This window comes from Erpetoichthys calabaricus, chromosome 4 (genome assembly GCF_900747795.2).
Source record: "Erpetoichthys calabaricus chromosome 4, fErpCal1.3, whole genome shotgun sequence".
NCBI lineage: Eukaryota > Metazoa > Chordata > Cladistia > Polypteriformes > Polypteridae > Erpetoichthys > Erpetoichthys calabaricus.
This window is the reverse complement of record NC_041397.2, coordinates 159962401-159985776: the sequence shown is the minus strand read 5'-3', so window position 1 is coordinate 159985776 and position 23376 is coordinate 159962401. Positions and strand designations below refer to the sequence as shown.

The 23376-nt window shown below is 38.7% G+C and overlaps 1 protein-coding gene across 2 annotated transcripts in view; it reads right to left on the bottom strand.

Moving 5' to 3' along the window:
* The window catches only part of urb1 (URB1 ribosome biogenesis homolog), a 427266-nt gene that overhangs the window by 231264 nt on the left and 172626 nt on the right, over positions 1 to 23376 (bottom strand). For both annotated transcript variants that reach the window (XM_051925732.1, XM_051925734.1), the window contains 3 exons: positions 19738 to 19876; positions 19012 to 19134; positions 14301 to 14407 (listed from right to left, as the gene is read on the bottom strand). In XM_051925732.1, the coding sequence (XP_051781692.1) occupies positions 14301 to 14407; positions 19012 to 19134; positions 19738 to 19876 (369 nt within the window). The remainder of the gene's footprint in view (positions 1 to 14300; positions 14408 to 19011; positions 19135 to 19737; positions 19877 to 23376) is intronic.

Below are 23376 nucleotides of genomic sequence, written 5' to 3'. Positions count from 1 at the left end.
ATGGTTGGGATTCTTCCAGAGAGCAAGATAAGTCTTCGTGCTAATAATGTGGTTTAGGCGATTATAATCAATTTGTCCTTTTCCACTTTAAGCCCATCTAGGAGTACACCAAACACAGCTGTTAAAGGGTTAGGAGTGATTGTAACACCAAGACGGTCTAAGAGGCATTCAAAGATTTTGACCAAAACATGTGGTCCGGTGAGTCTGAAGCTTGACTGCACATTCACACGTTGGATGTTGCCCCAAGTACATTTTAGACATTTTTAACCAAGATAAATGTACTCGATAAATGCACTCCTTTTTTGAAATGTTAAGTCAGAGATCCTTTCCTCACCATACCCTGGGATCTTTGAAATAAAGGGACTTTAAAATATTTGTATATATTATTGAGATACTGCCTTCAAGAGTCTTCAAGATTGATCAATATGTCTTATGGAATATAATTGGGTGGTAGGTAAGAAAAATTAGCCAGCTTCCTTCTAACAAAGTATCTGATTTCAAAGTCGAGGAAAAATTGTGTTGATGGGAGAGTAAACTTGAAGCATAATTGTTCATAAGATGCAAAGATATTATCTATATACAAAATAGATAGTGTTTTAATCCAAACAATTTCCAAAGGTTAAATACTGTGTAGGTTTGAGAGTGTAGAAAAATGCAATTATCATGTAGAGGTGAAACAGTGTCTCTTTTGTAAAGTGCTTCCGGCATTAGTTCCATATACTGAGTGATTGATGGACAACTGAATTAGTAATATATTGACATAAATTTGTGTTGACTGGGGCACGGAGCAGGGCATTTAAAGAAGTACAACAAGATTTTATTTATATTGCAAACCAGGCTTGTGTATGTTCAAATCATTACTATTTTAATTAACCCCTTATACACTAAGGGAGTTTTGGCATTATTGCATCTAAATTACATACCCAAAAATAAATGGCTATTACTCCTTTATTGTAAGAAAGCGGCTTCAAAATGACTGAAGAGTAGCGAGTACACTTTTTAAAAGAAAGTATTTGTGTTATTAAAAACTTTTGTTTATATCATCAATTTTCTCTCCAAAAAACTGGATTTTACATTATATAATCAACATTTTATACACAACCATGGAATCAAGTTTCTTCTGTGACCCAGTCTGTCAGATTAGATGTCATATCCTATTGCATTGCAAAGTTGTACTGCTTGACACAAAGTGCCCCACTGTTTGGAAGCATTTAGCCTCCTGCACCTATAAGATTTCTCAAAACATGTACCACAGTTGCACTTCCACTTTTCTTTTTATTTTTTAGAAAAAAATACACATATACACACAAACACCTTATATCACTATGAAGCAATAAGTACACAATTTATAACTACACATGTGTAATTATGTGCTCATCCAAATCTTTACTTTCAAAATTATTTTTCATTCCAGTCCTTGAAACAATTTCATTTATCAATAGACAAATAGGAAGCGTGCATTTTGTATAATAGATTCACCCATCTTCTCCTGCCATCTGTTACAGTTGCCCTACAGAAGTTCAGTGTGTTATTTATTTTTCTTGTTGTTGCTTTTTTTCTTGCATTTCACATCTGGAATAAATGAAGTACAAACATATTCATACCAGCTTTATCTAGGCTGGGTTACCAGGGTGGGGACAATGTCTTTGCTGGTACCCCCAGAGTGCAGAGCTAGTCATACTGACACATATAGTTAAACCGATGTTTCTCAGCCCCTTTTGAGTTGAAGGAAGCCATCATTGGCTCCTGAGCAGTTTTTTGTAATATATTCCAAACTGCACGTTTTCCCTGCGACACCACCAAAGGGATTGATACAGCCTTGTAAGAGTTTTTAAATCCAGTTTCTAATAGAACTTTCTTCATCCTCCATGACCCTTGTTCTATTTTATTTCTATTTTGTAATCATCTTGGCGTAGGAGCTGGGGGTGAAGTGAACATGATTAGAAATGAGATAAAAAAATACTTCACGGTGCTATCTATCCTTTCAGCAGCAAACCAAAACAACACACTCATATGTGAGAAAAAGTTTAAATTCTGGAATTTTCTGCATTACTGGCTCCTAAGATACAACCTGATATACATCTACTGCAAGTCATAACAATAAAGAAACAAAGTCCAGTTAAGCAAATAATGAATATACAAATTTTATACTTGAAAATCTTTATTGAAAATACAGTTTAAATATTCAAGCTCAAAGATGGAGAACCATCTGATTCTCTTCGAGGGGTTAACTGGAGCCGGGCAATGATATGCTAACCTCATAGAAAATATGTCAACCAGAGTCAGGCTTTTGAATCAATTAGATAACATTCAGGTTTGAATTGGAGATGCCCTGTCATGTACACATAAACACACACACCCATACATATATACTGTGTATGTGAATGTGTATATAATATATACGAAGGGGGGCCCAAAAATAACAAGAATTTTTTTCTGGAGGATGGAGGGGCATTGGTTCCAACGTTTTGGCAAAGCAGAGTCCTTGAAGTGCTCAAGCGACTACGTGATGCAATGTGGAGAAAACAACCCGAATTGTAGCGATCAGGTGAGTGGCTACTGCATCACGAAAACGCTCCCACCCACACAGCATGCGTGCAGCAGTTTCTCACAAAAAACGGGGTGAAAACAGCCTCCGACCTCCCCTACTCCCCGGACCTTGCACCCTGTGTTTTTTCTTATTTCCAAGAATAAAGAAGAACCTTAAAGGAAATTGTTTTCTGGGTGAAGCGGAGGTGAAGAAGCAAACAACGGAGACACTAAAGGCTATCACTTTGCAAGAGTTTCAGAACATGTTTTGAACAATGGAAAAAGTGGTGGGACAAGAGTATTGTGTCTCATGGAGAATATTTTGAGGGTGATTAAATTTTGGAAATGTTCTGAGAAATATACAATTTTTTTTAAATTGTTATTTTTGGGTCCCCTGTCATATACTGTATATATTTATTTTAGATAGATGGACAGATAGATATAGATATATATGAAAGTGAAGGACCTTGATACAGTTTGTATATTTGTAGAAGGAAATCCACAAAGGGAGAAAATTAATCATGTGTCTTAAAACAGTGTTTTTATTCCTGTTTTTGACTCCTACCATGAATTATCATCAGAGGAACATGATTAGCCTTACAGGAATCTAACATATAGCCAGTAAGGAGGGGAGGGTAGTTGGATATGGCGCCAGTGGAATTGATGAGATGGGGTTCGGAGGGTGTTGGTCATAAAGTCTTATTTATTATTTACATGTTCTTCTTTTCAAGCCTGCATACACATATACAGGAACATTGCATTGCAGTCAGAAGAAAGGACCCATGGTCTCTGATTTACACACACACAAATTCGATCAGACACACATTTAAATGGGACTCAGTGCAAGTAAAACTCAAGGCCTAAACTACAAGTGCCAGAACTGTCTGAAACATGGATATCCAATGAAAATGCCACTAACAGACATTCGGATATGGACCCAGCATATGCAGGCCTGAAAAGAAAAACAAGCAAATAATAAATAAGACTTTATGACTAACATCATCTGAACCACACCTCATCAATTCCCCCAACTCCACCTACCCTCCCCCTGCTTATTTGCTATATATTGCTTTGAATTTCTGTAAGGCTAATCATGTTCATCTGATGATGATTCCTGGTAGGAGTTGAAAGCATAGGAAAAAAAAACTGTTTTAAGATACATGATTCATTTCTCCTTCTCTGGATTTCCAACTACAAATATATTATATATATTGTGAGAGATGGCCAGCAACTTTTAACTGGCCGAGACACCTCCTTAAAGGAAAGACAAGGGAAGATTGGCTTTTGAGGGGCGTTATTTACACCAAGCTGCTACATGACATCCCTTATGGGTTGCAATGGTGCCACTGATTCCCACAGGGCTATATGGAAATTGGTATTTCTTGGCTCAGCCCCATTGGGTTCCATGTATGCCAGCAGGGGATGCTACAGAAACTGCAGAGGCCTACTTTGGGCTTTCAGCTACGCCTGGGAGTGATTCCAGACCTCGCTAATGAGCCATCTGGAGTATTCCTAGGTGTAAAATAAAGGGAGCCAACCACCTTCATTCTCAGACCCAGAATCAGAAGGAAGGAGGACAAAGCTTACGGAGATGTGTGGAGAAGAAGGCAGAGACAAAGACAAGAATATTGCTGTGTGCTTCACTCTGATTTGGAGACTGTGATTTATTAGTGCTTTGTACTATGGTGAGCAGGTGGGGAACGAAAGGAAACGCATTTCCCACGAAAAAATGAACATGTGTTGCAGAGATCTGGGACTTGTGTCTGTTGTTTCGGGTGTTTGAGGAGCTATGTGCACCTTGGTGGTCACTATAAATAAATTGAGGAAAACACACATGCAGAGTTTGCTGCTCTTTACAAGAAGATGTCAGGCAACCTTAGAAAATCTGATGCTAAAAAACTGGGGTCTAACTGTCTTTATGTATTTATTTATTAATTTTTGTTTTTATTAAAATCACACAAATAAATAAATTTTTACAAAAACAAATCAGCCCCCACCCCTGAGAAAGAGAGTTAGGCCAGCAGAGTAAAACTTAAAGCTAATAAAAATAAGTAAATGGGAAAAAAGGGAGAGAGTATGCTTCCTCAGTGCTTTAAAAGCTTACTCTAAAATTTTACTGATTAGATCCTGCCAGGTTTTGAAAAAGTTCTGCACAGATCCTCTAAGTGCAAATATGATTTTTTTCCAGTTTCAAATAGTATATAACATCAGTTATCCACTGACTTAAAAGAGGAGAGTTAGACTTATCTTGCTCAACTGGAAGAATCCTATGTGCCAATAGTGCAGTAAAGACAATTATAGTTTGTCTGTCTATCTCCACTTTAAGCCCATCTGGGAGTACCTCAAACACAGCTGTTAATGGGTTAAGAGGGATTGTGACACCAGGGCTGTCCAATAGGCTTTTAAAGATTTTGGTCCAGAATGATGTTAATTTGGCACAGGCCCAAAACATGTGGCCCAATGAGGCTAGAACTTGATTGCAACATTCACAGGTTGGATATTGCCCAGGAAAGATTTTGGACAATTTTATACGAGACAGATGTGCTCAATATATCATTTTGAGTTGAATAATTGTATGCTTTGCGCATATGGAGCTTGAGTGGATTCTCTGCATTGCTACCTTTCACTCCCTTTCTGAGATATTAAGTGAGAGATCCTTCTCCCACTGTCCTCTTGGATGTTTGAAAGGGAGGGACTGTAAAATGGTTTTATATAGTGCAGAAATGCTGTCCGAGTCCTCAAGACTGATCAATATATTTTCCAGCATAGAGGTGGATGGCAGGTGAGGAAAATTGGGAAGGTTCTGTTTAACAAAGTTTCTGATTTGAAGGTAGTAAAAGAAACGTGTTGCTGGAAAGTTAAATTTGGAATGTAACTGTTCGTAGGATGCAAAGACATTGTCTATTTACAGATCTCTAAGTGATTTAATCCTAAATGTCTTCCAGACATTATAAACTGCATACGTTTCAGACGGTGGAAAAATGTGGTTCTCTTGCAGAGGTGCCACAGATAAAAGCTTCATTATCTTAAAATGCTTCCTATATTGGTTCCATAGTCTAAATGAGTGAAGCACAATTGGGTTGTTAGTATATTGGCGATAACTTGCATTTATTGGGGTACAAAGCAAGGAATGTAAAGAAGTACTGCAGGATTTTATTTCTATTGCGGACTAAGCCTGTGTATGTTCACCTATTTGTGTCCATATCCAGGTTTTAATAGCTTGTACATTTGCTGCCCAATAATAACATTGAAAGTTAGGTAGAGCAATTCTACCTTCTCCCTTAGGTCTTTGTAGGGTCGCTCTTTGGATACGTGGATGTTTTATATTCCAAATAAATGAGGTTATGGTTAAATCTAATTTCTTAAAAAACGATTTATTGATGTATATTGGAATGTTTTGAAATAAAAAGAGAAGCTTTGGAAGGATATTCATCTTGACAATGTTAATTCTTCCAGCTAAAGTGAGATGAAGGGTTGACCATCTATGGAAGTCTTGCTTAATTTTTTCCACAAAGGCAGCAAGTGCTGTTAGGACTGCAGACACAGTATTTTGTGGATCTGATATATACTGTACCATATCTTCTGCATATAGACAAATTTTCTGTTCCAAGTTCTTCTCTGATAATCCCCTTTATCTCATAAGCATTTTGACAGTGAACTGCCAGTGGCTCAATGGCTATTGCAAAATGCAGTGGTGAGAAGGGGCATCCTTGTCTGGTAACACGTTCTAGTTTAAAGTAGTCTGAATTAATGTTGTTAATACAAACTGAAGCTTCTGGATTGGTATACAGTAGTTTGATCCATGCACAAATCTTTCGGGCCAAACCCAAATTTCTCCAATGTAGTGAAAAGGTAGTTCCATTGAAACATCTCAAACAAGGGGGCTTCGCCCCCTGCTCGCGTCGCTCGCCTACCCCCAGCGTTTTGAATCCGTGCCCACTGGGGAGCCGTAGTTTCAGACGTGCGTTGTAGGAGCTAGCGTTGCTTTGAACCCATGCTTGCCCTGCTCCTGCAGTTTGAGACGCGCGTTGTAGGCGTATATCCGTCAGTCGAGTTCGTTCGGTTTGAACCCGTGCCTGCTTTGCCTCCGCAGTTTCAGACGGTGGGTCGCGTTCTGCGTTTTGTACGATCCCAAGCAACACATTATTCCTAACTTCACTTCGCAGTAGTGCCACGCACAATATGGCGGTGACGTCTGCGCCTTCTCTACGCAGTAGTGCCACTCACAATATGGCGGCAACGCCTGCGCCTTCCGTATTATGTCGGGTTTTACCATGCTGTGTAGGCGCCTTTGCCTTTCGTACTTTCCCGTGCGATGTAGGCGCCTGCACCTTCCGGGTCTGCCTCCGCTGTGTGGTGTGGACGTTCAACTGTCGTTTTTTCTGCTTTTATATTCTGTATCTCGCTGTGCATGTGTTTCGTGCCTAGTATTTTTTGAAGCTTTTGCATTCCAGTTTTCATCATCTGTTACCAGCTCTCCATGTGTTTAGCCCCGTTCTTTAACCTCTTTATGACGTTTTACTTTGTTTCCTACTCTGTCTTTTATTTCTGACCTCGCTTTATCCTGCTTTCGGCATGTCAGACGGTTCGTAGTCTCTCCCGTTAGCTCTGGGGTGGGGGGGGGCTTTGCGTGGCGCCTGCGCACGTTCGTAATCTCTCCCATTTCACTCTGGGGAGGGGGGCTTTGTGTGGCGCCTGCGCACTATGTCTCCTGCGTCCACGGGCAGGTCCCGGCGTCCATATCCGGTTTACCATTCTCGGTTAGTAATATGGATGCTTTTTCTGCATCCAATGATAATATCATCTCTGGGGTGTTTGACTTTGTTGGTGAATATATTATATTAAACAGGCGTTGAAGATTGTAAGCTAAGTGTTGGCCTTTAATAAATCCAGTTTGATCCTGCGATATTACCGAAGGCAGCACTTTCTCCATCCTTCTAGCTAGGACTTTGGAGAGTACCTTAACATCATTATTCAGAAGTGAAATTGGTCTGTATGATGCACATTGTAATAAGTCCTTATTTTGTTTAGCCAATGATTAATGCTTGGCGAAATGTTTGAGGTAGAATTTTATTGTATCTAGCTTCTGTAAATGTTGCTAATAAGAGGAGAGCTAGCGGAGTGGAGAATTTCTTATAAAATTCGGCAGTGTAGTCATGTGCTTTCCCACTCTGAAGTGACTTTATAGCATCTAGTAATTCTGATAGCGCCAGAGGTTTATCCAATTCCTCTGCACTGAGAGTATCTACTTGTGGTATATGTAATGCATCCAGAAATGCATTAGATTGTGTCTTGTCTTCTTTAAACTCAGTAGAATATAAGGATTTATAGTAGTCTCTAAATGTGTGTGTAATATTTTCATGGTCAATGATTCTATCTCCATTTGTGTTGGTGATTGCTGGGATAGCATTGCGAACTTCTTGCTTGTGGATTTGTTGAGCTAAGATCTTAATAGCTTTCTCTCCATGTTCATAGTAATGATGTCTTGATTTAAAAATGAGTTGTTCTATTTCTTTACTTGTCAAGAGGTTGAATTCTGAATGCAGAGCCTGCCTTTTCCTATGAAGTGCCTCACTTGGACACCTGGCATGTTCTTGATCTATTCTAGTAATTTCGTTGATTAGCTCTGATACCTTCTTGGTTTCCAATTTATTTCTGTGGGAAAGATATGAGATAATCTGTCCTCTTAAGAAGCCCTTCGGGGTTGGTTTTCCAGAGTATTCCTGCAGAGACCTCTAAGGATGCATTTGTATCTAGAAAAAATCTGATTTATTTGAATATAAATTCTGTACAGTTCTCATCTGCTAATAAAAGTGGGTTAAGACGCCATCTGAAAGATGAGTATGTGGGGCATAATAATTTTAGCTCCAAGATCAAAGGGGCATGGTTGGAAATAACAATAGCGTCATACTTGCAAGATTTAATCGTAGGCAAGAAATTGTTATCTGCAAAGAAATAATCAATTCTTGCGTAGCAATGGTGCACTGGTGAGTAGAAGGAATATGCTCTTGAGTTTGGGTTTAGAAATCTCCAGGGGTCTGATAATTTGTGATGTCTTTGCAGTGTTAGATGTCATCATCCCGTGACAGGAGACCTATCTAAGTCTGGATTTAAAACACAATTAAAGTCCCCAGCCATTATAATTTTATGAGTGTTCACATTGGGAATGGATGAAAATACATTTTGCATGAATTCCCTATCATCCACACTGGATGCATAAACATTTATCAAAATCACTTTACAGTTAAATAAATAACCCAGGACAATCACATATCTCCCTTCAGGATCAGATATTGCATCTGATACTATAAATGAGACTGTTCTATGTATAAGAATTCCCACACCTCTAGTTTTCTTTGTAAAGCTGGAATGGAATATTTGGCCAGTCCTTTCTTTTTGCAGCCGGAACTGATCCTTGCTTAATAAATGAGTCTCCTGTGAAAATACTATTTTAGCGTTTAGACCTGTTGGGTAAGAGATTACTTTCTTTCTCTTTAATTCGTGATTAAGGCCTTTAACATTCTAGCTCACAAAGTTAACTGTCTGGTCATGGAGACATTGATTCTGATATTCAGTCTTAACTGAAAGTGAGACAGCTTTGACCTAAATTTCCCATTTTCCCCAGGAGATAGTGCCATGAAGCCTATTGTTACATTGGCACTTATCATTATAAGGATTAAAAGGATAGATTAGATATAGCTTGCTCTCTTTCTCTCCCTCCCTAGTCCCCCCACCCCCCCATTTTGCTTCCCCACTTGAGTCTGGACCACACTTCACAAAGTCCCAGTCCTCTGACATACCTAGAGAAAGAGCACGTCCAAAACAAAACAAGCCCTCCAGCAGCAGCGTATGAGGATTAAAATTGAGATATCTATTGCCAATACAGTCCAAATACTTTAATACTAGAATTACCAGAGCCTATGAAAAAACTGAACACATTATACATTTCATGTCTACATTTTGTCAATTATTACTAAAACATGAAAAACGTTTCTGTTTTTACGATGTGTTTACTGTACATAGATTGTTGTAGACACGGAACACACATGAAATGCATGTGTTCCAAATAACAATATAGTATTTATAAAAGGTATCATTTTGCTTGACTTCTCACTCTATACAACTCTAAGCAACTGACAAGCAAATGGCATACATACATATACGCGTATAATTGTAATTAAAACATAAAGAGAAAGTCCCAGAGAAAGGAAAAGGATGTATAATTACAATACCAGTATCATTGGATCAGACAGCCGGTAAGATCTTTGCCATGCCATGACAGGGTGAGACTCGCATTCGTATTTCAGAAAAGTGTTGGGCTCAGTTTTCTTAGTTCTTTTTCTGCTTCTTCCGTAGAGGTATAGATCTAATGCTTGCCTTGAATGTCCACTTTCAGTTTGGCAGGGTACAAAAGGCTGCATCTGATCTCGGCTTTCTGCAAGTATGGTTTAATGTTGTAAAAAGCGACAAGCTTAGTAGATGTTTAGGGTGAGAAATGTGGTTATTTTCAAATATAATCTCGTTTCTATCTGAGAAGTGACATTACATTAAATTTAGATTGTAATTTCTCGAAGCGCACGACAAGAGTCCTAGGTTTAGGAGTATTTGATCTCTGTATGCGGTAAGCTGCTGCTATCTCCGTGTCTGATTTAAAGTCCTCTCCAATTATTTTTGAGAATAGTTCAGCTACGAATTTCAATGGGTTTGGACTTTCACGATTCTCAGGTAGACCTTCAATTCTAATATTATTCCTTCTGCATCCATCTTCCTGAGCAGCAAGTCTGTCTCCAAGTTTTTTGTATTCGGAATTCGCAGCTGTTGCTTTTCTGTCAGCGGTGGATGCCAGATGTTTGGCTGTTTCAATTCGAGTCGTGAATGTCTGCTTATCGTCTTCCAGCTGATCGACAAGTGATCTCAGCTTTTTCTCAAACTTAGATGCTTTAAACTGAATGTGTTCCTCAATTTTTTCCAGCATACCGTTAAAGGCTGCCTCAAAGCGATTATATACACGTTTCTCCAAGTCTTTATTATCCTGCCGCAGCTCCTGCAGCTCCAGCCACAGCTTCTCATTTGTCTCGAGTATAGAATTTATTTCTTTATATCTTTTTTAATATCTTTCTTGAGCTCATTTATGGCCATGGCCATTGTAGCAATCATTACCTTCAGTTCGGACAGATTGTGAAGCGGAAAGCCCTATTACAGCCGATGCTCCCGGCTCACGAGGAGTAGATGAAAGCGTGGACTGCAATTTTGCATCATAGGATTTGCAGGTTCAAGAACACTGGATTTCAATATGTTCACACAATCTCAAATTAACAAATGTTCATGGCAAAATTTACAAACCCTTATTAGTCAAGCATTGAACAGCTGATCAACCACGGCCTAGAAGTCTGAGAAATTGTGGTGACAACCTTCATGCCAGCAAAGTAAAAGTGCAGTTGGTAGTGCCCGAAGATTATGACACAACCGAAAAAACATGAACGATACAGCAGCTGCCAATGAAAGGGTAATGATGTTGAGGAAAATCAATGACAGAGTGAAAGTGTAAAATAGTTTACTTGAAACGTTGTATACCTTCAAGAAAACATTTGTATCCCACTTCTGCAATATTAATGATACCAAAATAGTCAAAGACCCACAGCGATAAGTGTTCAACATACATGGAGTTGTTCTAGTTGTTACTATGAGAGATGTCAAACACTTATTTGTCTGAACCCCGTACGGTACAGTGATTACATCCAAAAGAAAGAAAACGTTAATTACTTGCATGTAGAAATCTGCAACAGAAGACTCACAGTGCCCACTCTGAATGGTAATTTACTCTGTTCAAAAGTGAGACCATGGATACTTGGCCTCAAAATCTGTAATTATGTGTGTGGCACCTCGTTATATCTTAAGAATGGATGACAGGACACATTGATATTTGTACTGAGCATTTGAGATATACTTGTACATCATTCAAAAAAGCTATCAGCAAACTACAAAACAATGCAGAAGTCATATTATTGCCTTATTCCATTACAAAACCCAGAATCGAAACTACAGTGGAACCTTGGATTGCGAGCATAATTTGTTTCGGAAACATGCTTGTAATCCAAAGCACTCGTATATAAAAGCAAATTTCGCCATAAGAAATAATGGAAACTAAGATGATTCGTTCCACAACCCAAAACTATTCATATAAAAATGATTAAATACAAAATATAAAGTAAAAATACATAAAACAAATTAACCTGCACTTTACCTTTAAAAAGAATCATGGCTGATGTGAAGGAGACGAGAGAGAGGAGGGTTATTGTGTAGGACGACTTTCACTCTAACTAACGGAATCTCTGCTATCTGTTGGCTCACTGGAATCTTCTTCTTTTTTTGTGACTTTAACAAGGAACCTATTCAATGATAGTTTCTTTTGCCTGACGAGTCACTACACTTGGACACAAAATAAAAAAATGCTTTACGCACTAAGGTTTCTAAACTCTTTTGGAATTCCACCCAACGGGATGACACGTGGAAGAGCATCTCGAAGTAACCGCAGGTTCCCAGTACTGTAGCAGTTCGCCGTAAAAGTGAATCCAAATGGACCACAGACATGCTATAAGCGCCTGCCGTTGATGAGTGATACAAGGAACATTATAAAGGCGCAGGGCACAGTATTACTTGGCCACTAACCAGGCCATGACCCTGCCTGACAGCTGTGTCTGTGTATAGGAGAGTGGCAGATCCCGCTACAACATGTTTTGGGGTGCAAGACAGGGACTCACACATTACAACACACACGCGTGGTCACAATGCTATAGTAAGCAGTATACTCTCATACGGATGTTGACTATATGAATGAGGCACGCCGACTGAGACCGAGAACTGGAGACAATCACCCACAATCCCACAGCAAAAGTGAGAGAGAGAGAAAACCACCATCAGCTTAGATGTGATCACGTGACACTCAGCAGACAAAGTGTATACATACTACTCGTATCGCAAGACCTCGCTCATTTATCAAGTTAAAATTTATTAAAAATTTTAGCTTGTTTTGCAAAACACTCGCAGACCAAGTTACTCGCAATCCAAGGTTTTACTGTACATTAATAGGCATATCAAATTAAGATCCCTGCTGAAGAGAGTCTTTAGAGGCATTTCTTTAAAATGTGGGCAGCTTGTTCCACGAACGAAACTATTATCAATTATTATTGCTCAGAAATGCCCCTGTTGTTTAAATTCAATTGCCGTATCTGTGACAATAAGTTTGTGTGTGTGTGTATGAGTATGCAGACGCTGCTTCAAAGTTAGGCACACTTTTGCAATTGCTTTACGATTAGTAATGGCATTTCCATGTCTGATTTCTCTCAAGTCTGATCTCAGTCGGTCCTGAACTATAAGATGCCCACTCTGTAGTCTGGTGCCAACCTTGCCACTACACGGGGTGTCACCGCAGTTCCCCCCCCCCCCCCCCCCCCCCCGAGTGATTCTTCTCTAGTTTTGCATTTTGTTAGTGTCCTTGTCACTACTGGTAGCATGAGCTGGTACCTGCAGCTGAATTCAAGTAGCACAGGTAGTCCAGCTCTTCCAGGATGGCACATCCACATGTGCCTTCGCAAGAAGGTTTGCTATGTCTTCCAACACAGTCTCAAAGCATGGAGGAGATACCAGGAGACAGGCCATTACACAAGGAGAGCTGGGACAGGGCAGTAGAAAATAGAAAGGCATCAACCCAGCAGCAGGATTAGTATCTGCTCTTTTGTGTAAGGAGGAACTGAAGGAGCACTGCCAGAGCCCTACAAAATGACCTCCAGCTGGCTACTGTGAATTTCCCATTGGGATTAATAAAGTATCTATCTATTTATCTATCTACTGGATTGCATGTTTCTAACCAAACACTCAGAAACAGACTACCATGGTGGCATGAGCACTCGACATTCTCTAGTGGGACCTGTGCACACAGCCCATCACCGTGCATCACAATTGGCAGCTTCGCCATCAATGCCCTGTTCTCTTCACAGATGAGAGCAGGTTCACACTGAACACATGTGACAGACATGAAAGACTCTGGAGATGCCATGGTGAACAATATGCACCCTGCAACATCATCCAGCATGACCAGATTGATGATGGGTCACTGAGGGTCGGGGGGAAGGCATATCCTTGGAGAGTCGCACAGACCTCCACATGCAAGGCAACGGTACCCTGACTGCTGTTAAGTACCAGGATGAAATCCACAGAGCCATTGTCAGACCTTACACGGATGCAGTGGGCCCTGGGTTACTTCTGGTGTAAGACAATGGCCAACATCATGTGGCTAGAGTGTGTAGGCAGTTCCTGCATGATAAAGGCATTGATGCCACTGAACGGCCCAAACATTCAGCAGACCTAAATCCAATTGAGAACCTCTGGGACGTTATGTATAAGTGCACCAGACACTGCTAAGTAGCACCACAGACTGTCCAGGAGCTCACTGACACCCTGATCCAGATCTGGGAGGAGATCCCAACCAGAAACCATCTATCATCTCATCAGGAGCATACTAAGGCGTTGTCGGCAGCGCATATAGGCATATGGAGGCCATACACACTACAGAGTCACATTATGAGTTGCCGTGATTAAATTCACGCAAGTTGGATCAGCCTGTGATTTCAATTTTTGATTCTGGCGTTTGATGTGACATTAAATCCGTAATTTTGGTTTCCATTGACTGTTATTATGTTGTTACATTATTTTGTTCTCAACGAGTTGCATAGCATTAAACTAAATACAAGTAAATATTGTATTATACTTACCTGGAACCAAGAAAACTTGTTGGCAGGAAGATCCAAACACAACTTGAGCATCTGGTGCTGAAGAACAGGAGGTACTACATATCTCCTGATATTTTCAGTAAAAATGCCTAAAAATTACAGATGGAAAAAAACATATTCACAATTTCAGAAGTCAAACAATCAGGTTTTTGACAGGACAGGTAAGAACAGTATATTTTCAGATAGGTACTGATTTAAAATCCATTTTATGGAGGACCGATCAGAAAAGTGTTTACCTTGCAGACCAATGCAGAATGAACCTTGTGAGCTGTGTGGTTTTCCTAATTGTGGAACAAACAAGCAAGATTTCTGGCTCTCTCAGACCTGTAACTTCTTCTGTAAGAGGCTCCTCTGTCCTCCACTCGTTACCTGTATTAATGGCACCTGTTTGAACTCGTTATCCATATAAAAGACACCTGTCCACAACCTCAAACAGTCACACTCCAAACTCCACTATGGCCAAGACCAAAGAGCTGTCAAAGGACACCAGAAACAAAATTGTAGACCTGCACCAGGCTGGGAAGACTGAATCTGCAAAAGGTAAGCAGCTTGGTGTGAAGAAATCAACTGTGGGAACAATTATTAGAAAATGGAAGACATACAAGACCACTGATAATCTCCCTCGATCTGGGGCTCCACGCAAGATCTCACCCCGTGGGGTCAAAATGATCACAAGAACGGTGAGCAAAAATCCCAGAACCACACAGGGGGACCTAGTGAATGACCTGCAGAAAGCTGGGACCAAAGTATCAAAGGCTACCATCAGTAACACACTACGCCGCCAGGGACTCAAATCCTGAAGTGTCAGACGTGCCACCCTGCTTAAGCCAGTACATGTGCAGGCCCGTCTGAAGTTTGCTAGAGAGCATTTGGATGATCCAGAAGAGGATTGGGAGAATGTCATATGGTCAGATGAAATCAAAATAGAACTTTTTAGTAAAAACTCTACTTGTCGTGTTTGGAGGAGAAAGAATGCTGAGTTGCATCCAAAGAACACTACACCTACTGTAAAGCATGGGGGTGGAAACATCATGCTTTGGGGCTGTTTTTCTGCAAAGGGACCAGGACGACTGATCCGTGTAAAGGAAAGAATGAATGGGGCCATGTATCATCAGATTTTGAGTGAAAACCTCCTTCCATCAGCAAGGGCATTGAAGATGAAACGTGGCTGGGTCTTTCAGCATGACAATGATCCCAAACACACCACCCGGGTAACGAAGGAGTGGCTTCGTAAGAAGCATTTCAAGGTCCTGGAGTGGCCTGGCCAGTCTGCAGATCTCAACCCCATAGAAAATCTTTGGAGGGAGTTGAAAGTCTGTGTTGCCCAGCGACAGCCCCAAAACATCACTGCTCTAGAGGCGATCTGCATGGAGGAATGGGCCAAAATACCAGCAACAGTGTGTGAAAACCTTTTGAAGACTTACAGAAAACGTTTGACCTCTGTCATTGCCAACAAAGGGTATATAACAAAGTATTGAGATGAACTTATGTTATTGACCAAATACTTTTTTTCCACCATAATTTGCAAATAAATTCTTCAAAAATCAGACAATGTGATTTTCTGGATTTTTTTTTCTCATTTTGTCTCTCATAGTTGAGGTATACCTATGATGAAAATTACAGGCCTCTCTCATCTTTTTAAGTGGGAGAACTTGCACAATTGGTGGCTGACTAAATACTTTTTTGCATCCCTGTATATATGTATATATGTGTACCGAGACATTCGTAAACCGAGGTTCCATTGTATATATATTATAAATATATAATTGCAACACTTTTTTTTGAGAAATTGTTAAGGTGCAAGATCTAAATGTTTCCAAAAAGGAGGATGCCTCGTACCAAACAGTGTAATTTTTTAATGCTACGACACCGAAAAATGACCTCTAAACTTGGTACAATTATAGCTGACAGATTGGGGAATTTGGAGAGAAGATTCTAAAAGGCAAATTTTTTGTTTTAATTTGTTGATATTGGTATGAAACTAAGTTTTTTAGTCATATATAAAAGACTTTCTTTAAGAATTTGGAAGTGCTATACTCACTACCCTTCAGTCATTTGAAGCTCCTTTATTACATAAGCAGAATAATAGCTGTTCATTTTTGTGTATAAAATTTAGGAGGAATAATGCCAAAAAACCCATAAGGCATAAGGTGTTAAGATTTACAAATAACCCAGTGTATAATCCATTGAGAATTGATGGCTGAAAAATGTAGGAGACTTGAAATTCATGATGTTCTAGCAAGTGCTGTAAAAGCAGTAAACTTTATTAAAAGTCGCACTGTTTAATTCAAGGCTGTTTCCAATTTTATGTAAAGAAATGGGATCAACTCACAGAAAGGTGCTTTTGCATACAGGTTCGCCAACTTTCTTCAGGATGAGTTTTAAGTAAACTTTATGAACTTTAAGAAGTATTATCTACATTTCCTATTAATATGCTGGATTTGGCTGGTAATTTCTGGAAACTTGTGGGTTATGCATCCATTTTTACACAATGAAAATTACAAAGTATTACTTTTAGAGCAATAGCAACTTATTAAGAGATGAGTAGTGTGATAAGTATCAGCCCCAACATTAATGTGACAACTTTCCAGATTCAAAAATCATGAAAAATATCCAGCACTAGATGAAAAAGCACTTAATACTAGAATCCCTGAAGCCTATGAAAAAAAAACTGTGAAGACTTTAGTCCAAATATCAAATAAACAAGTGCACTTTTATTAATTCAAATCAATTATTTGAAAACACTATGTCATTTGAACATAACTTGTCATTTGAACATGCTTTTTTTTCTTCTATTCTCTTGCCCATACTGTAAGAAGTCTGTCTGCATTTTCGGTACTATGCACCATAGTGCGGAGTACATAACGTTGTATGGGGTTTTCAAATAGTGACGTTTTCATGTATGAATGTATGTGTGTGTGCAAGAGAGAGGCAGAGACAGATTTGATCTCATTCAAGAGTTTACGTGAATATAAAATAAACAGTTTCACAAAGGTATAATGAAACAAGTGTGCTTTTATTCAAGAATTAATCAGAATAACAAAAACTTCAAGTGACAACAAGATTTCCAGCATTTCTGTGTCCGCTTACACCCCTTCAGCGATATCTTTTACAGGTAGCAAAACTTACCCCGGCTGTTACAGACTGAACACAAAGGCTTCTTCTTTTTGGGCGCATACACCACCAGCATGACACTGCCAGATCTAAACACTAGTGTGGTGAATTGCTCGCGTACTAAAGTGACTATAGCTACAGGTGGAAGTCCCATTTTACTTATGGTGCCAAGCAGAGTTGCGTTGCGGTGCAGCAGTCTATTAGCCAGTGAAAGCACTGTGAAGAAGCTGTCTGTTGTTATGGTTCTGCCTTTGTCCAGTCCGATAGTGGCCACGGGACATCGTATCTTTGATTGCCGGTACAACAAATAGTTCTGACTAGGCATCAATCACAGTACCAACTGAGGTCATCATTGTTCTTGTGAAAAGAATGGAGATAAATGGCATCAACTCAGAGAGAGAGGCGCAAGTTCATTGTACAATATGAACATCACTGAGACAATAAAAAAAAAAAAGCGCAAACTTTTACAAGTAGCCAAAATTTACACCGGATGTTACAGACTAAAATCAAATGTGTGCTTTTATTATATTATAGAAATAATAATAATAGCAGCTCACTACTCAAAACACAGAGCGCCGGGATTCGAACCTGCAACCATTCGGTTTTAAGGGAGCAGCTCATAACTCTGCACCATTCAGGAATATGTATTAGCTTTCTGTCGATTGATATTTGAGCTTGGGTTTGTAACTCATTGACAGCAACATGTAAATTTAATATTTTTTTTTTATTTTGGTTATATTCTTGAATAAAAGCGCACATGTTTACTTGATATTTGGACTAAAGTCTTCACACATTATACGCTTCAAGTCATTATTAGTACAACATGGAAAATGTTTCTGCTTTAGGTATGTGTTCAGCATTTCTTGCCTCGTATTTTCTTTCATCCTACACTTACCAAGATCTTTGTAGACACGGAACACACATGAAATGCATGTGTTCCAAATAACAATTTACTGTATTATTTGCCCTATACAACTCAGGCACCTCACACACAGAAGAGCCTTGGCTTGAGCTGGGAGAATTTTTTCCCCCAAGTTGACCTGTGGCAGTGGGGGAGATGGGATAGCAGGCTGCTTTGCTGCTTGTGCTGATTGACACATTTACAAAACAAAAGATGCTGATGGAGAGGTGCGAAGAATTTAAGGTGGGCTGGGATTACTATTTTTTTCGTAGGCTTCAGGGATTCTAGTGTTAAAGCACCTTTTCCTTTTCACACAAGATACACTAAACCTTCTGTGTTTACTATTGAATTATATGATTATATTTAAATAATATCTATGTAACCAATATACTATTAAGTATAACTTATTTTTCATTAGTAATACCTAACAATTTATGTCTCATCTGGCAACTAATTATCAACTTGCATTACTGAATATAGCCCTATTAATCTATTGAATAAAAACAGTAAAGGGCTTATGGCATTGTTATGTTACATGTAAGATGGCGGTCCACAACTTATATCAGTTGGAAAAGTGGTCATTGGATTAAAATGGTTGGGGACCACTGCACTAGATGATTAAAAATCATGTCACCTGTACTATATGCTGAATGTTTTTGGTTAGTAGTATTAACTTACCATTCAGCATTTTGCTGTAGTCAAAAGTACTTTGGGTTATCACATAGGGAATTACTTTTTGATAGAGGCACAGAACTTGAAGTATCACAGCTTTCAAGAGAATGACACCTGAATTGCTCAAGTCTAAAATAAGATGAAAACATACATAGAACAAAAAACAATTAGATAACTTTGATCTGCAAATCAGAAAAAAATGTCTAATAAAAGGGACTAGGGTTCCGCAAAAGGATTTCTCCCCTTGATTAATATAGCTGTAAGCAATAGGGCACTCGTGTTCATTAAATTTTCTACTATTCTGCTTGAACATTAAGTTTTACAGGAACCTTTTCGTACTGCTTTATTAATGTGCATGCACATTCTGTACTTTTAGAGTTTGAGACAATTACAACACAAATTATGCAAATATGGCATGCTGGCTTGCCATTAAAAGAATTGACATTTAAAAGGTTTGTGATCAACAAGATTATTTCACTATACAAATTACTGCAAAGCTGTTAAAAAGGCACATGCCTAGATAGTTTGTATTTCTATGAGATACAAGCCTTCACTGATTAAAAGGTCTGTTGCAATACTTAAATGACAATTCTTACACAAAACAACTGCCAGTGGGACGTTTCAGATAAAACTAGAATAAATGTCTTTCGTTTAAAAAGAAAAATAAAACAAAATTTTAAAGGTTCTTTCATTTAAAATTTTCCTCTTAATGGATTTGCCGTTGCCACTTACCATACTCCTTGAATTCAGCTCCTTTACCATTTAAAGAAGATTTGTATTGACTTCCTTGTTCTGTTGTCTGGTTTTCATTTTGTTCTTTCTTAGTTAATGATTGCCATATAGCAACTATATTAGTTATGTCAGGAAACATCTAAGTATAAAATTAAATAAAAAATTAGTGCAAGGAAAAAAACAGAGATACAGCTAAATTAAGCACATACACAACAAAAAAGTTGCATATTTAGAATTTTAAAAAAATTGTGTAACAAGTACATTCCTATAATTAATAATGCAACATTCTTTCACCAATACTACAGAACCTCACAATTAAAAACAACTCATTATACTACTTCAGATAAGAGAACAATTTAAAATATCTACATTTATTACAGCTTCCTTGTTCAGTAAACAAATTTGCCATGTGACAAATGCTTTGAAAAAGTTTTTTTTTTTCCCAAAGTAGTCTGATAATCTGTGGCAACATTAGAATGTGTAGAAGTAGTGATAATTTTCTGAAATGCACTGGGTCCCTAAAAATGCTACACTGAGACATTATTGGTTTCAGTGAAAAAGACACCATAAATTTGCATATTCTCTTACATACCTATTTTAGAAAATAGACATGAAAAAATGTCTGTTTTACCAAAATAATATTAAAATAGGTAAAACCAGAAAAACATTTCAATATTGAAATGTATGTTATTTTTTTTTCTGTGCTTTCTGGTAGGGATTGGTGGGGGGTAGGTGTAATAAAAGAGACAGATTCACAGCTGGGAAGAAGATCCGCGAAATTACAGTTGCAAAACTGATTTGTATTTGAAATACATTTTCTGGAAGTCAATATTTGTGAGATATGCAAGCTAATCCAATACATTAAGATGGTCCCTGAAGTGGTAGCTGGCCTGCACTGAAACAGACAATTGGAGGAACTAATCCAGATTCCATTCTGGGAAATGGAACAGCGTGAGAAACCAGACAAAACAGAGAGTGGGGCAGTAGGTGTTTCCTTAAGAGGGATTAGCTCTCTGGAAATGTGTTCTTTTGAATTGCGGCGCTTTAATTAACCTGAATTTAAATAATTATAAATAAAAAAGGTATTATCCCCACCCATCATGCAATATGACGGTTACAAGATTACACGAGAAGTACAAAGGATAATCTAGCTCTTTACTGACGGGTTCACGCGGTATTACATACGGGAAGCTTATGACAGACTATCAAGCAATGTGGGGGTCTTGACCAACGCAGTCTGCCATCTTTCGTCACCACGCTGAAAGGATTTTCACCGGATGGAAGACATAATCTTCCGCCCGGCAGCTTCAAAGTATTGGTCGTAGGTCCATCCTTATATTCTGGTTGCTCCATGTGCAGGCTCCTTCGCTGGATCCAAACAAGGACAGGAAAGGACTCAAACCCCACCTTCAAAAATACAGGAATAGCACAATGCCTACATACAGTTCTCATTCTCCCAACAAGGAAAGAGGATAGTGTGCTGACAGAAGACAGAAATATACTAGTCTGTCTTTCGGCTGACTTCAATTCTCCAGTTGTCTTTGGCTCTCTAGTCCTGTGCTTGGCTCAGCAATTCTAAATGCTGATGCTGAGCCCCTGTGTACCATACTTGATCTGCCTGTATGAATGAGTCCATAACAGTGGGCACAGAGAACAGTGACATTAAAGTTAATAACAAAACATATTATAATAGTAGGGTAAGCAGTTATTGCCATTTATGGGCATAAACCCCAGAATTATAGTAGTCCAACTGCTTTGAGCAATTCACTGTGTGGGATTTTCAGTCGGTTACCTCTAAACACAGAAAGAAAATAAGGGCACCGTTATCTGATTGGAGAATATAAAAATATCATTTACATCAACAGTTAAAGCCGATTCTGTACTTTGACTGAGGTGAAGGCCAGATGAAAAATTTTTCGCACAGACCATTTTGTAAGATATATGAATCCTTAAAATTAAATTTGTTGTGGCTTTTTCTTGGCATCTCAACAAATGATCCTGGCACACTTGTGGCCGAAATCTTGGTTGGTCTACCTGACTATGGCTTGGTAACAACAGAACTCCTAACTTTCTACTTTTTTATCAGAGTTTTAAGCACTACTGACAGGCATTTTCAGAGATTTTGGATATCCTTTTCCTGATTTATACAATTCAACAACCTTTTCTCACAGGTCTTTTGACAGTTCTTTTCATTCCCCCATGGCTCAGTATTCAGCAAATTCACTGCAGCTCTGCATAAATTTAAATTGACTGTTTATACATAGACACTATGTGTATATTAATTGCCCCAACATTCAAGGGTATGTAAACTTTTGATCTTTTCCATTTGGGTAATTTTAGTTGTTATGATTTAAAAAGGGCAAAAACAATTATGTGTTAATACATTACTTCGCCTGAGCCCACTCCCTAAGTAAAAGGAAAGCTTTTTTGCAGGATCACTTATATTTTCCAAATATTGGCCAATATTTCACAAATTCTGTCAAGGTATGTAAACTTACAAGAACATCTGTAAATTAGAGTAGAAAAACTACAAGAACCACAAATTTAAAAGTAAACATTAAACTCTGAGAATCACAGTTACTATTAACAATTCCAAATATACACAGAGTAAAAGGTATATAAATAAATAATAAATGAAGTCACAGTGAGAATTATAGTCAATGCAATGGTCACAAGTTCCGTATGATTAATGTATAATTGTGTTGCTATGTGTGGTTGCTGCAGAACTTCATTTCAATCAGTGATGTTTCTGTTATAGGAAGAGACAGTGATTGCTTTGGGATAAAAGCTGTTCTTCAGTCTGTTAGTGAAGGCATGCAGGGCTTTGAAGCGCAAGCCAGATGGCAGAGGAATGAAAATGCAATGGACGGAGTGGGTTGTATCTCTACAAATGCTGTTTGCTTTTTTGCTGCAGCGGATAGTAAAGATATTTTCCAGTGATGGTAGCCGAGTGCCAGTAATTCTCCGACCAGTTTTGATAATACGCTGGCGGTCCTTCCTGTTCTCAGAGGTGCAGCCAGAGTACAATGCTGTAATGCAGAATGTGATGACAGACTCTATGGTGCACCCACAGAAGTTAACCAGCAGCAGTTGTGGGCGTTGTGCCTTCTTCATGCTCCTCAGAAAGTGAAGCCTTTGAAGACATTTCTTGGCCATTGCTGTCATGTTTGTTGTCCATGACATGTCCTCCTGGCTGATGTGGACCCCGAAGAATCTGAAACTCTGGACTGTCTCTTGCTGTTAATGCTGATGGAATGGTGACTGCTGCAGTTCAGTCTCCTGAATTCTAGAATCTGTTCCTTGGTTTATTTGGAATAGAGTTCAAGTTTGCGATTCTTGCTCCTGCTATCCAGTTTCTCGAACTCTTCTACATAAGCTACTTTATCATTATTGGAGATCAGGCCTAACACAGTGGTTTTGTCTGCAAACTTTTTAGTGATGTTAGTATCATGGGCAGATTTGAAGTCGTTTGTGAAGAAGGGAAGTCAATGGACACATCAAATTAATTGAAATTTCAATTGTCAAAAAAATACTTGATGCTTTAATTTTCAAATCAAAGTGTGTTTGTACAGTGCATTCAGAAAGTATTCAGGCCCCTTCACTTGTTTTGTCATTTTGTTATGTTACAGCTTCATTTCA